At 36.2% G+C, this 13,276-nt stretch overlaps 1 protein-coding gene across 1 annotated transcript in view; it reads left to right on the top strand.

The window, feature by feature from the left end:
* Nucleotides 1-13,276, top strand: part of LOC105500932 — a 161,676-nt gene that overhangs the window by 95,956 nt on the left and 52,444 nt on the right. Inside the window, exon 10 of the mRNA XM_011926622.1 lies at nt 12,601-12,742. Coding sequence (XP_011782012.1) covers nt 12,601-12,742 — 142 coding nt within the window. The remainder of the gene's footprint in view (nt 1-12,600; nt 12,743-13,276) is intronic.

Here is a 13,276-nt window from a genome sequence, read left to right on the forward strand (position 1 = left end):
AGAAGTTGTAATTTCCGTTTTATTCATGAAGAAATTTAGGGTTCGTGATATCAGGTTACTTGCTGAAGTTCTTATCTGTCGATAGTGATTAGAATCCAGGTTTGTCTAACTCAGTTTTTCTCAGCCTTTTCATTATCACCCACTTAAAGAGAATTTTAAGGCTTTTTTTTTTTTTTTCTAATCACCCCTCCTGATTAAATTTTAATGTGCTAGATATACTGTATATCTGTTTATATACTATATAAATGTATGTCCTTTATAAATAAAAAGAGTAAGCTTTAATCATTCTGTGCTCCCCCCACCCAAAGCACCAATTTTTACCTCCAGGGAGGGATATCACCTACCCATTGAGAATGCTTGCTCTATAGTCTCTTGCCTTTCAGAAGCCTTGGTAAAAATACTGAAAAATGTACTACGTGTTTTAAAACTATTACAAATATTAAATATTAAGTTAAATGGAAACTTTTTTAGTATTGTAATTTAACTATCCTGGGTATATGAGAATACTATTCTAAAATATTACTTTTAATGACACTGTCACAAAATCATTAGTAACCATACTTTTCATGGCATATTTTGAATGCGTTTTCTCAAACTTGACTTCTAGTAAAAACTGCAACACTACTGCATTATTTCATGAATTAAAAATGACCTGGTTTCCCAGTGATTAGCAATCACAATTAGTTTCTATTTGAATCCCTAAAAGAAGGTCACTTTTATGTTTGTTTTCTATGTAGGCAAAAAAAAATTTAGGATTTATTTATCAATCATAATTTTATACATCTAAAGTCTTTTAGTTTTGCTTTATCAAATTAAATTCTTGAAAAAAATTGTGTATGAAGAATTTTTGAAATTTCAGAACTCCTCCAGTATCTCCAGTAGAAAACAGCAGTTCAGCATGCCATTCTTTGGAATGTATGTTAAAGCCTAAAGCTGGGAGTAGAAAATAAATACATAAACATAATCTAGTAGTCATGAAACTCTACTATTTTGAGTCATTCCCATTAGCACTATGCAAGCCAAGCATCATTTGGAGGACTTACAGCTTCAATTATTCATGCAAAGTGTTAGAAATGCTGGTTTCTTTCCAATTCTGAAAATATTTTTCTTCAGGTAGACCTCACATTCTTTTTCCGAGAGTCAATAAATGTTCTATTTGATGAGGATAATTCTTGGCAATTTGTTCCTAAGTACCAAATAAGAAGTTAATTTAAGTACTGAATATTTAATTCTCCAGCATCTATCTCTTGAGGATTACCTTGCTAAACATAGCTTAACCTTTTCAAAATATATCTGTCTGCTGAGCCTACAAGTTCAGAGAAATGTATAATTTTTTTTCTGCACTACCAAGTGTTCTCAAGAAAGGTAACTGTAAACAAAATGAATACCCTTTCATTGGATGACTTTTTGCAATTTTTTGTGCAATGATCAGTTAACTTCAAAGGTAGTAATACTTGTGGTTGTATAGTTTTAATGTTTCCTGATTTTGTTAATCATTATTTATGGCAAATACCAAGACTATTTTAATGGAATTGGAAGGGTATATACTTAAGTTTATTTGAAGTGTAGTGTAGTGTTCAAACTTAACGCTTAGTTTGCTAAACAGTAATTATGATGAGAACTATACAAATAATCTTGTATTGGCCATATTTTTGCTTTAAAAATGATTTGTGTGTTATATAGAGAAGTTTATAGACATTTAGTTCAAAGTTTTGGTATGGGATTTTATATGTGAGGCTTTAAAGTAGGGGAAATCATTAAAGGTATTTAAAGACTTAGATTAATGTTAACAACTTGGTAAAGAGCCTTTCAGACATCTCTTGTATATGTACGTGTTTAAAACACCCATGACATTCTATAGCCTGAGTTTCTTCACTCAAGATTGTTTGTGAACATTTAAATTATTTCATGACATTTACTGCTTTATACAAAATTTTTTTTATAGAGACAGGGTCTTGCTCTATTGCCTAAGCTGGTGTGCAATGGCATAATCATAGCTTACTGTAACCTTGAACTCCTGGGCTCCTCCCACTTCAGCCTCCTGAGTAGCACTAGGCTAATTATTATTATTTATTTATTTTTGTAGACATAGAATCTCACTATGTTGACCAGGCTGGTCTCAAACTCCTAGCCTTAAATGATCCTCTCACACCAGCCTCCTAAAATAATAGGATTACAGGTGTGAGCCACTGTCCCTGGCCACATAGTTACTGCTATAACCAAGCTATGGTGACACTGTTTATGCCAATTTATGACACTGTTCTTTTCCTTACACCCTTGCCAAACTATGATTGTTACTCTTTTTGAATTTTTTCTAATCTTTTATTATTTTTATTCATTTCTTGTAAGGTTGAACATATTTTTAGATGTCTCTTGGTTATTTGCTTTTTTCCTTTTGAGAATTACTAGATCACATTTTGTAGAGTTGTCATTTATCTCTTTTGTATTGTTCTGTGAATAATCTTTTTATATGAAAAATTTTAGTTATTTGCCTTATATATTATAGATATTTTTTCAATTTGTTGCTTGCTTTTCAGTTTTGTTTTTGGTGTTTTATGCCATCAGAAATGTTTTAATGTAGCAATTTTTTGATGTGTTCTAGTCTTGATGCTAATCTTAGAAAGAGTGTTTATACATTTACATTTTAATGTATTCTCTCATATTTTCTTCTAGTAACTTTGTGGTTTCCTTTGGAAAAAAATTAAATAATCCATTTGTAATTTATTTTGATAAGAACAATTTTAAAATATAATTTATTCAATGAATCTTCTTTTCCTTACTGATTTGAAATGCTAACTTTCAAATACCTTAAATTCTGACATGTTATTGAGTCTATTTATGGATTTCTGTTCTGTTTCACTGATTTGTCTATCTAAAACTACTTGTGTATTTCCTTGATTCACCATCAATGGAGAGTTGGTGGCAAAAATCCTGTCCTACAGACATTGGCTGACCTTTTCAAATCAGGCACCCCTTATAGCCAGCTCTTGGGTGGTGAGCAATGCCAGGCTATAAATCCCAGACTTAACCCTCTAGTTGACTTCAAATTAAAAAAGAAATTCCTAGTCAATTTTTGGAAAATATGTGGACAGATCATTAGTTTTATACATTAGAACAGCAGCAACAACAACGGAAAAACCAAAGGTTAAGTGTCAAAATTCAATGTTTAATTTCATTTTTGATTATTTTATTACAAAAAACAATAAAAATATTTTAACAAATATACAAAAACATGCAAGCAAATGTGAAAATGAAAAACAATTAAAATTTTGCCATTTATAGATAACACTGTTAAACATTCTTAAATATAGGATTCCAGAGTTTTCCTTTTGCAAATAAATCATATGGAACAAAACTAGAATAATACTATATGCATAATGTTTTGTAACCTAACTTTTAAAAACTTATGTGTAAACATCTTTCCATGTCAATAAATACTGATCTGAGTAATCAAATGATATGCCTAACTCTGTAGCAGGCACAGAGGTAGGCACTAGAGAGGCATCTGCAAACAAGAGAAACATAATCACTGCCCTCAGGGAACCTGGAGACCAGTGAAAAGAAAGGTGAATTAATTACTGTGAATGTGGCAATTAATATGGAGTTGTGCAGAGTGCTATGGAAACATGTAAGAGGAGTCCCTGATTATTTGGGGAGGTTTGAGGAAATGATACTTCAATTGAAACCTGAAAGATGGATAGAAGATAGGAAGGAGGAGGGGAAAGAATGTTTTAGGTCTTTGGTACTCAAAGTATAGTCCACAAACTAGCGGCATCACCATCACCTGGGAACTTGTTAGAAATGCAGGAAATTTGTATACACTTTGAAGTTTGAGTTCATGCTGTGGACAATTGGAATCCATCTGAGAACTGGAAATAAGTCCAGCATTAGAGAACAGGAAGAGCAGTGACACATTTGAAGCTAGAGCGGAGGCAGGATTTTACGGTTACCCTGTATGTGTATGTGAGGGCACCTGTGAGTGCTTGGGGGAGGGATTCTTAGTCACAGTAAATTGGGAAAGCATTGATAGGTTTTCTGAGGAAGAATGACATGATCAGGTTTGCTTTAAGATATCACAGCCCTTGTCTTCTCAGTTGTGTTTGACACAGTTGATCACTTACTTTTCCAGAAGTCACATTTATCCCTTGGCCTTAGGGACCACTCCTTTCTTGGCTATCTTCCTGCTTCCTTGGCTATGACTTCTCAGTCCCTCCTCCTGGTGTCTCCTCATCTCTTGACTTCTCAACACTGGAGTGCCCAGGCTTACCAAGGTGATCTTATCCAGGACCATGGTTTTAAATGCCATTTATATGCTGATGACTATCAATTGGTAAGATAAATGCATAAGGATGTTCATCATATCGCTTTTTATAATAACTAAAAACTGGAAACAACCTAAGTGTCCATCATGGAAGAATTTTAATTGTGCACTCAATAATGAGATGCATTGCAACCATAATAAAGAATGAGGTAGAGCTCTGTATTCTGAAAGGGTTAGAACTAAATTCAGAAACAACATGTGTATTATATAAAACAATTTTTTCTGTGTGTGTGAGAGAAAAATTCAAGACTGGTTGATTGTGATCCTTTTCTTTTCATTGTACACTTAACCCATAAAAATGAAAGCTACTTTGTTTTATTTTTTGCTTTATTTATATGGCATATATTTCCATTTTAATTTTAGTCTGTCTTAGTTGTGTCCCTTGTAGAATGCATAGACTTAAGTATTTTTTGAGCTAATCAGAATGTTTTTCTGATAGGTTTTTTTCTAATAGGTTGCGTCACCCCATATTCATTTACTGTCCTATCAGATGTACTTGGTATTATTTTTGTCATTTTATATCTCTTTTTCCTTTTTTGCTTCTTTGCTGTTTCCTATAATCTGTTTTATCTGCCAGCATTTGCCTATGTGTTTTTTGTTTGTATCATTATCTGATGTCTAATCTTGTGAGGCAGAAATCTAAAGCCAACCTGTTTTTTATTTATTTGCATGTAATATGTTTCTCCTACTCATCTTGATGCTTACAGAATTTTTATGTTTTGCTTTAAAATGGACAGTTTCCCTAGCATATGTTTGAGAGTGGATTGCTTTCTAATTAATTTTTGGGGGTACATGGAAAGCCCTTCTTGTATGCAAATATAGTTCTTCACTATAAGACTTTTTTGTTTTATGTTGAGTAATGTTTCTATTCTATTTATTTTGTACATTTCTTCAGAAATATCAATTAGCTGTATGTTGGATCTTCACTATCTTTCCTCTATATTTATCATTGTTTTGCTTAGATTTATCTCTTAAACCTCTGTTCTTCAGTGGTTTCATTTTCTGTGGTATAAATTTTAAAAAAGTCCTTCTAATTTCCATTGTGAGACTGCTATGACATTTACAGATTTTTTTCTAAATTCTGTCAGTCTCTTAAGAGAATCTCTTTTGTTTATCTGAATTTTATTACCTCAAGAAACAAAGCAGAATCTTTCTAAAATATTTTTGTGTCCTATAATAAATCTTTCCCAAAAGGATGTTCTTTCTGTCACTTTTTGAATGCTATATTTCATTTTTGTAGCTTGGAGACTGTCTTCACATAAATCATTTTGGGTTTTTCTGTGTACTCAACTTTGAATGAAGGCAAATTATTTCTGGCTCCCCAAAGTTAATATTGGCTAGATTTACCAGGCATTTTTTGACTGTTTATCTTGGAGGTATTAGAATAGTACTTTTAGATCTTAAGTAGGAGAACCAGAGATGCAGGTTTATGTTAGCAGTTGAGTCAGTCAGAATCCTGAAAGGCATTGGGGGTGGGATGGGACAGGATCTGAAAAATTTGCCTCTATAGTTTCTCTCTGTGATTGTTAAAAATATTGTACTAAGGGTGACCTTTTCCTATCCGGCTTTCTATATGGTAGATTACTATAAGCTTTTATTCTGTGCATACACATATGTATACATACATTTTATGAAAATGACATTATAGATGTTATTTTGATAACATATTCCTTTGAGGATATATATCTATATATAAAAATAAAAATGTAAGGACACATATATAAGTAATTAGTTTGACTTACTATCTCTACTGATGATAGCTTACAAATCAAATATTTAAGGTGTGCTTTTATTTGAAAGATTTTATGCAAATCCTTCAAATAAGGTAGTAACATTTGTTAAGAAAATGGAAAATTATCTAACAGAAAAATGCATTGAAGTACACTACATTTATTATATAATTTTGTATTAATAACAACTCTAAGTAGTCAACAAAATCATTTTGTTTCCCAAATAAAAAATACAGCATAATGATTGACTAGTCTATGTTTATATAGCTGGTAACAGCTAGGATTCAAACCCAGGTCTTTATAATATTAAATGTGGTTTTTATTATATTCTACTGCTTTGTGTATTTGTGAAAGGCCCTTTCATTTTTTCTCTTTATGCTTAATTTGTATACTCACCCTCATTCTGTTTTTAGGACCAATTTGACCTAATATAGGAAGAATCTGAGGAGCTTAGTTGGATAATCTGTGTGAAGCATATTTTACTTGCCCTTGGTGGTTTGTATTTGATCAATTGTGAACCAATTTTGGAACCTGGGCTTCTGCTTATACAGGATGAGGATTTTATCTTACTATTGCTTGTTCCCTCCTAGGAACTGAAAATCCTGTTTTGATTCTAGGCCAAGGATATGGCCTTGGTCATTGTGGGAGACTTCTCTGATGTTAATTACTGAAAGATTTGCAGTCTCTGAATATTGCCCGGTTTTGTACTTCCTATCACTGGTTGCCCCCCACCCAAATGTGCCGTCATCTCATGCTAAACCTTTCTAATTATAGTACACCCAAGACCTGTGGTCTGTTACACTTCATTTGTAATACTCTGTTCTGTCTCATATGCTTTTTATTTCCTACCAGTTTAGGTATCTGCGATTGACCTTCCCCCTACCATCTGTCATTTCTCAATGATCAGGTCTAATCCTGGCCCCACCCCTACCCCTTACACGGTCTTGTTCCTTGCTGCATAATCCAAGCAGTGACCTAAGGTATTACACCAAAGAACATGAGAATCACTGTGTGAGTTGGTGATATATGTCGCAGAAGTACATTGAACAGAGTTATAAGAGATCTTAGTAGTTCCCTAGCCTAAACCTCTCATATTATGGATGAGGAGACTGAGGCAAAGTTTTGCACTCTATGTCACAGTTGGTGGCAGAGATAGAACTGGAATTAATAGTAACCTCATTTTAAATTTCTGTTATATCCACTTTGAACAAATAGCCCCGTCAGTATGTCTTTAGCATGTTTTTAAAAATACAGTTTGGGATGACAAAAAATCATTTCAGTATGCACTATCAATGTCTGGTAAGAGTTAACACTTGTGTATTTCTGTTTTTACATGGAAATACCAAAAAAGGAATTATTTGGAAATTTGTCTGTTTCCATAATTACCAGTATGTGAAAGCTGGATTTTTAAAAAAGTAAAGCAGTATCATTCCACCAGATGTCACTGTTTGCATGTAGCAATGAAGTTACAATGATTAAAAATAAATATCCCCCTCCCCAATCACGTTTTGTAAAATGTATATATATACACATATATATGGTTATACACTACCCTTCTATAGACTTGTTATTTTATCAAGACTATATTTTCTGATCTTTTTAAAACATACGAAGTATTTATATGCCTCTGCTGTAGATTTCAAAGAAAAAAATTATAAAAGACTAAAGAAAGTTATTTGTAGATTAACATTTTCAAGAAGATGAAAACCTAAAGCTTTTTCCAGACATTGGCGTATGCTTTTTAAACAACATTCTCTGTAAGTTAATGTTTTTCAAATTGTGGATTGCGACCCAGTGAGTGGGTTGTGAAATCAGTTTAGTGTGAATCAGTTTGCTATGAGCACTTTAAAAATGGTATCTAGAATAGAACCATTGCATGTGAGATTGACTTTGATGAAACTTTTGTATGTGAGCACTCTTCAAATTTCTCTGTATACATCTTCTATGAGTTACCTAAGAGTGACTGTGATCTACATCCTGTGAAGCCTCTTGCAGGCTTTTGTACACCGAAGAGCAAGATAAATTTGTTAAGGAAGAGATAGTGAAGCTGTGATGGAGAACCTGTCTGTTAGGGTCATGCCAAGGTAGGGGAGGATTGCTGGAGGGAGATCCCTTCTCCATGCTTCACAAGATGTAACTCACAGTCACCTTTATGTAACTCACAGAAGATGTGTGCAGAGATTTTTTCAGAGTACTCACAACTTAGAACAAATGTTTTCTAAACTTCTTTAACAGCATCATACAATCAGAAATGCATTTCTCTCTCTGGCCTCATGGGATGCCAATGTGGACCCAAAAGGAGGTTTAACTTTCACTCCAAGAGAGGTGGGCTTGTTTCCTTCATTCAACTTCCTCAATGATCATAAATAATAGTGGTTATAATATCAATCACTTTCTTAGCATATTCTGTGTGCAAGCCTCTTCACACACATGATTTCTAAGACATTTGACTCTGAAAAACTCACTGTTGCCATTTGTAAATGAGGAAACAGACTGAAGAAGGAAACAGCACAGTGAGGGGCCCAAATTCTGTTTTTTAACCTCATTCCAAAGGCTCACTCTACTATATCAGTGATTTTTAGTCTTTCTTGAAGATAAGAGTCATCTGGGTTGTTTGATAAGTTTGTCAATTCCCAGGCTCGATCACAAACCTACTGAATTAGAATCTTCAGAGAAGGGGTCTGGGAAGATGCAGATTTGATTTCATCCCAGGATATTCTTATGATTAGGCTGTTTTAGGAAAGGTTGAGTACCTTAGTGGTTCTCCATCTTCAGAGTGCACAGAATCACCTTCAGGGTTGATTATAACACAGATGGCTAGGCCTCAGCTCCTGAGTTTCTGACTCAGGTCTGTGGTGGGCTCAATAACTTGCATTCCTAACAAGTTCTTATATGATAATAATGCTGCTCAATAGGGAACACACTTTTGAGAACTCCCAGCATCTCATGCCTTACCAGTGATTCTGTTTCCCAGGGCAGAGTATGGGGATGGCTTTGGCTGTGAGACTTTTCTTACTCAGCCAAAATTCAACAATATTTATTTAGTACCTACTCCATTCAAGTATTTGGGAGACAGAAAATGAGTAAGTCTCACTTTTTCTCCCAAACAAGCCTATGCTCTACTGTGAAAAAGGCATATGGAATAGAATGCAGTATATTGTATAATGAAAGAGCAGATGAAATGCAACAGGGAAACCAAGGAGTCAGACATGAATCTGGGCTGGGTAGAGGAGGATTTGTAAAGGTCTGGTGGAGGAGTTGAGATCTGAAGGTCTTGCTGTCATCACTCTCCATTTCCATAGCCACTCGGTACTATAATGGCCTATTGATTTTGCCTGTTTCCCCTATTGCTCCTGGAGTAATCCCAGCACATAAGGCATTTTTTTTTTTGCATTGCAAATGTAGCTTGGGTGGGAGGTTGGGGGAAGGAAGCAGAGTTGCCAAAGTAGATGGTGCCCAGACTGTGAAGGACCCTGACTGCCAGAGTCAGGAGCTTGGCTTATATATACTGTGTGTGTGTAGTCAGTGAGATGTTTGGAGAGGGGTGACTGATAACAATTTCAGGGATATGTGGCATGGATTGGAGGAGGGAGGGTCTGGAAGTAAGGGACCAGCAAAGATGATATCACAGGACTCAGATGAGAGAAGATGCAATGAACAGGAGAGACATCATGGAAGGAGAATGAACAGAAATAGTCATTACTGTTGGGAGTGAGGAAGAGATTGGTAATGAAGAGATTTTCAGTCTGAACCACTGAGATAGTGGTGTTTTCCAGAGAGGACTCTAGAAAGGGTTGGTTCTTTTCTCTGGGCAGAAAGAAGGAAGCAGGGAAAATCTGGATAAAAATTCCCAGGTAAGCGCTTCATCTTTGTCATACAGGAACATAAAGGCTAACCTTAGGTAAGACGTTCCACCAAGGCCTCCATTCATGTTTACCAGAACTATGCACTCTAGAATGTCCAATGACCTTCACTTTCTTCCAACCAGTCCACATTTCTGTTTATTTAGCGTGCTTTTGAAATGTGAAAGAGCAAAAGACAGTAAACTGTAAATGACTTTTGCTATCCTGTTTCTGGCTTAGAGCCACAGAAAAGTACAGCAGTGCTTCTAGATAACTTGTTAGTCACCGCTGTCCTCATCACCATCTCCTTCTCCTCCCAGCCTATCTTAGAAATACTTATTGATCCTGATGTATGTATTCACTTGGCTCATTCTCTTAGTCCCTAGACTTTCCCCTGTTCTTTTGTTTTTCTGGATACACTGGAATTCTGCTTCAGAAAACAGAAACATCTTGCATTAGTCTGTTCATATGCTGCTAATCAAGACTGGTAATTTATAAAAGAAAGAGGCTTAATTGACTCAGTTCTGCAGGCCTGAGGAGGCCTCAGGAAACTTACAATCATGGTGGAAGGGGAAGCAAACATGTCCTTCTTCACATGGTGGCAGCAAGGAGAAATGATGAACAAAATGGGGAAAAGCCCCTTATAAAACCATCAGCTCTTGTGATAAATCACTCACATCATGAGAACAGCACTATGGGGTAACCACTCCCATGATTCAATTACCTCCCACTGGGTGCCTCCCACAATCCATGGGGATTATGGGAACTATAATTCAAGGTGAGATTTGGATGGGGACACAGCCAAATCATATCACAGCTGTAGCTATTTTAAGCAAAAAAGGACTTAGTAATGGGAATTTGGTGTTTTAAAATCAATGAGAGGGTTAGAAAAATGGGGCATTAGGTAGGGAGAGCTCCTGGGGATGACTCACAGAGCATGTTTAACTGGCTGCCTAGGGCACTGCTGCTCCTGACACAGGAAGGCGGCATATCTGGAAGCCAGCACTGGCAACATACCACCTTAACTGAGATTCAGGGATTAAGTAGCCTTTACTGTCACAGCTTTGGACTCTGGAGCCACACTGTGTCTGTTTGATGTGCTCATTGGCAAAAAACAAACAAATAAAGAACACAACTCACAAAGTCGTAACTTTACTGGAACACTGCTACAGAAGAACTCAACATTGTCATGACTGTACTTGCCAACAGAAACATCAGAACCTTCTGCCTTCTAAATTGCATTTGGTTAGTGGATTCTAAATAATATCTGGAACACTGGCTTCAGGAGAGTTTTTTTTTTTTTTTTTTTTTAAGATAGAATCTGACTGTTGCCGAGGCTGGAGTGCAGTGGCGCGACCTTGACTCACTGGAACCTCCGCACTCTGAGTTAAAACAATTGTTGTGTCTCAGCCTCCTGAGTAGCTAGGACTACAGGTGTGTGCCACTACACCCAGCTAACTTTTGTGTTTTTAGTAGAGATGAGGTTTCACTTTGTTGACTAGGCTGGTCTTGAACTCCTGGCCTCAAGTGATCTCCCTGCCTCAGCCTCCCTAAGTGCTGGGATTACAGGCATGAACCACCATGCCTGGCCAAGAGAGTTTTACCTTACCATCCTTGGCAGTTCAGAAAAGCACATTAGAAGGAGGATGGAATGGGTGTTTAGTGGCAGTGGTATTCACCTTGCTGGGAGTAGAGTTTTAAACTCTCTTTGAATTCAAGTATTTTAGTAGGTAAGATAGGAAGCTTTTATTCATGACTCTACTCTGACAAAGCCATATCTTCTCCAGCCTGGCTCTGAGTGGGTCTACTTCTTAATAGCAGGAATGATGGGATTTGAGGATTTCAGTATACTATTAACCTGCTGTAATCAGTTGGGTTTTTGTATGCTTAATTTTCACATTTGGCAACTCATAAAGTGATTCTTCATGTAATAGTGTATCAATAAGTTAGAGGAAACAGTAGCTCTAAATGCTTCAATGTGAAATTGATATATCTATAATATGTATGTGGCACTTGACTATGTATATATTCTTGGATATTTTGTCTTTATGTTCATTTTATATTTATTTTACAGTTAAGTGTTATAGTACAAAAGTTAATGTATTTTTAAGCCAGTCTGTAGGTCAGTAATTAATGACACATTTTACCTTCAAATTTTGATTTATCTCATCTCTTTAGCTTAATCTTGTATTGATAAGTTTTGTTCCATATATATTCTTATGTATATGTAGCTTGTAGTCTAAAAGAAAGACTTGATGCCTGAACAGTTTTCTGTTCATCCCAGCAAGAAAGGAAAACCATAATGTGAGGAGGCACTTCTGCTTAGGCTAATGCTTTGCCCCAGTCCAAGAAATGAAACTCTGTGTGCATATGTGGGCTTGGAATGGGGAGTAGGTGAGAGATCAGAAGGTAGAGAAGGTTTTTTTTTAACCTCTTTTGTAACTAGGCTTTCATAGGGTGAATTTATTATTCCAGTATAATGAAACAAAATCATCATAAATATTACTACTAAAATGTATTAAGAACCAGATATTGGCATTTTTTAGATTATTTCTCATTTTGGATTGTCTGACTTCTATACAATCTCTGTTTAGTGCAGATGTCAAATGTCCATGTGTTTATTTCAGTGGAGTTATGAAATGAGGGCAAACATCTTATGCTTTGTCAATTACTTAAAAACAAACTTATTGTTCTTATCACATTGTAGAATATTGTATGGAATTCCTGTTATGGATGACAACCAAGAATGTGTCCATATTCCTCTGACACCGCAAAGGATACCACCTGAATTGGCACAAGGAACTAGAGAGCGTGCTCACAAACCACACTTGCAAGTCTTGGGAGAGAAAGTAAGAAACTTTCTTTAATATTAGTTTTTTGTACCTCACAGGTCCTCAAACTTTTTGGTTTCAGGAGACTTTTTTCACTCTTAAAAATTGTTGAGGTCTGGCTAGGTGTGGTAGCTCATGCCTGTAATCCCAGAACTTTGGGAGGACATAGTGAGAGGGTTGCTTGAGCCCAGGAGTTTGAGTCCAGTCTGGCCAACATAACGAGACCTTGTATCTACAAATAATAACCCAGCTGGATGGCACACATCTGTGGTCCCAGCTACTTGAGAGGCTAAGATGAGGGAATCACTTGAGCCCAGGCAATGAGCCATGATTGTATCACTGACCTCCAGCCTGGGCAACAGAGAGAGACCCTGTCTCAAAAAAAATTTTTTTTTTTTTTTTGAGACGGAGTCTCGCTCTGTCGCCGGGGCTGGAGTGCAGTGGCCGGATCTCAGCTCATTGCAAGCTCCGCCTCCCGGGTTCACGCCATTCTCCTGCCTCAGCTTCCCGAGTAGCTGGGACTACAGGCGCCCGCCACCTCGCCTGGCTAGT

Source organism: Colobus angolensis, unplaced genomic scaffold (assembly GCF_000951035.1).
Source record: "Colobus angolensis palliatus isolate OR3802 unplaced genomic scaffold, Cang.pa_1.0 Scaffold119, whole genome shotgun sequence".
In the NCBI taxonomy this organism is placed as follows: domain Eukaryota; kingdom Metazoa; phylum Chordata; class Mammalia; order Primates; family Cercopithecidae; genus Colobus; species Colobus angolensis.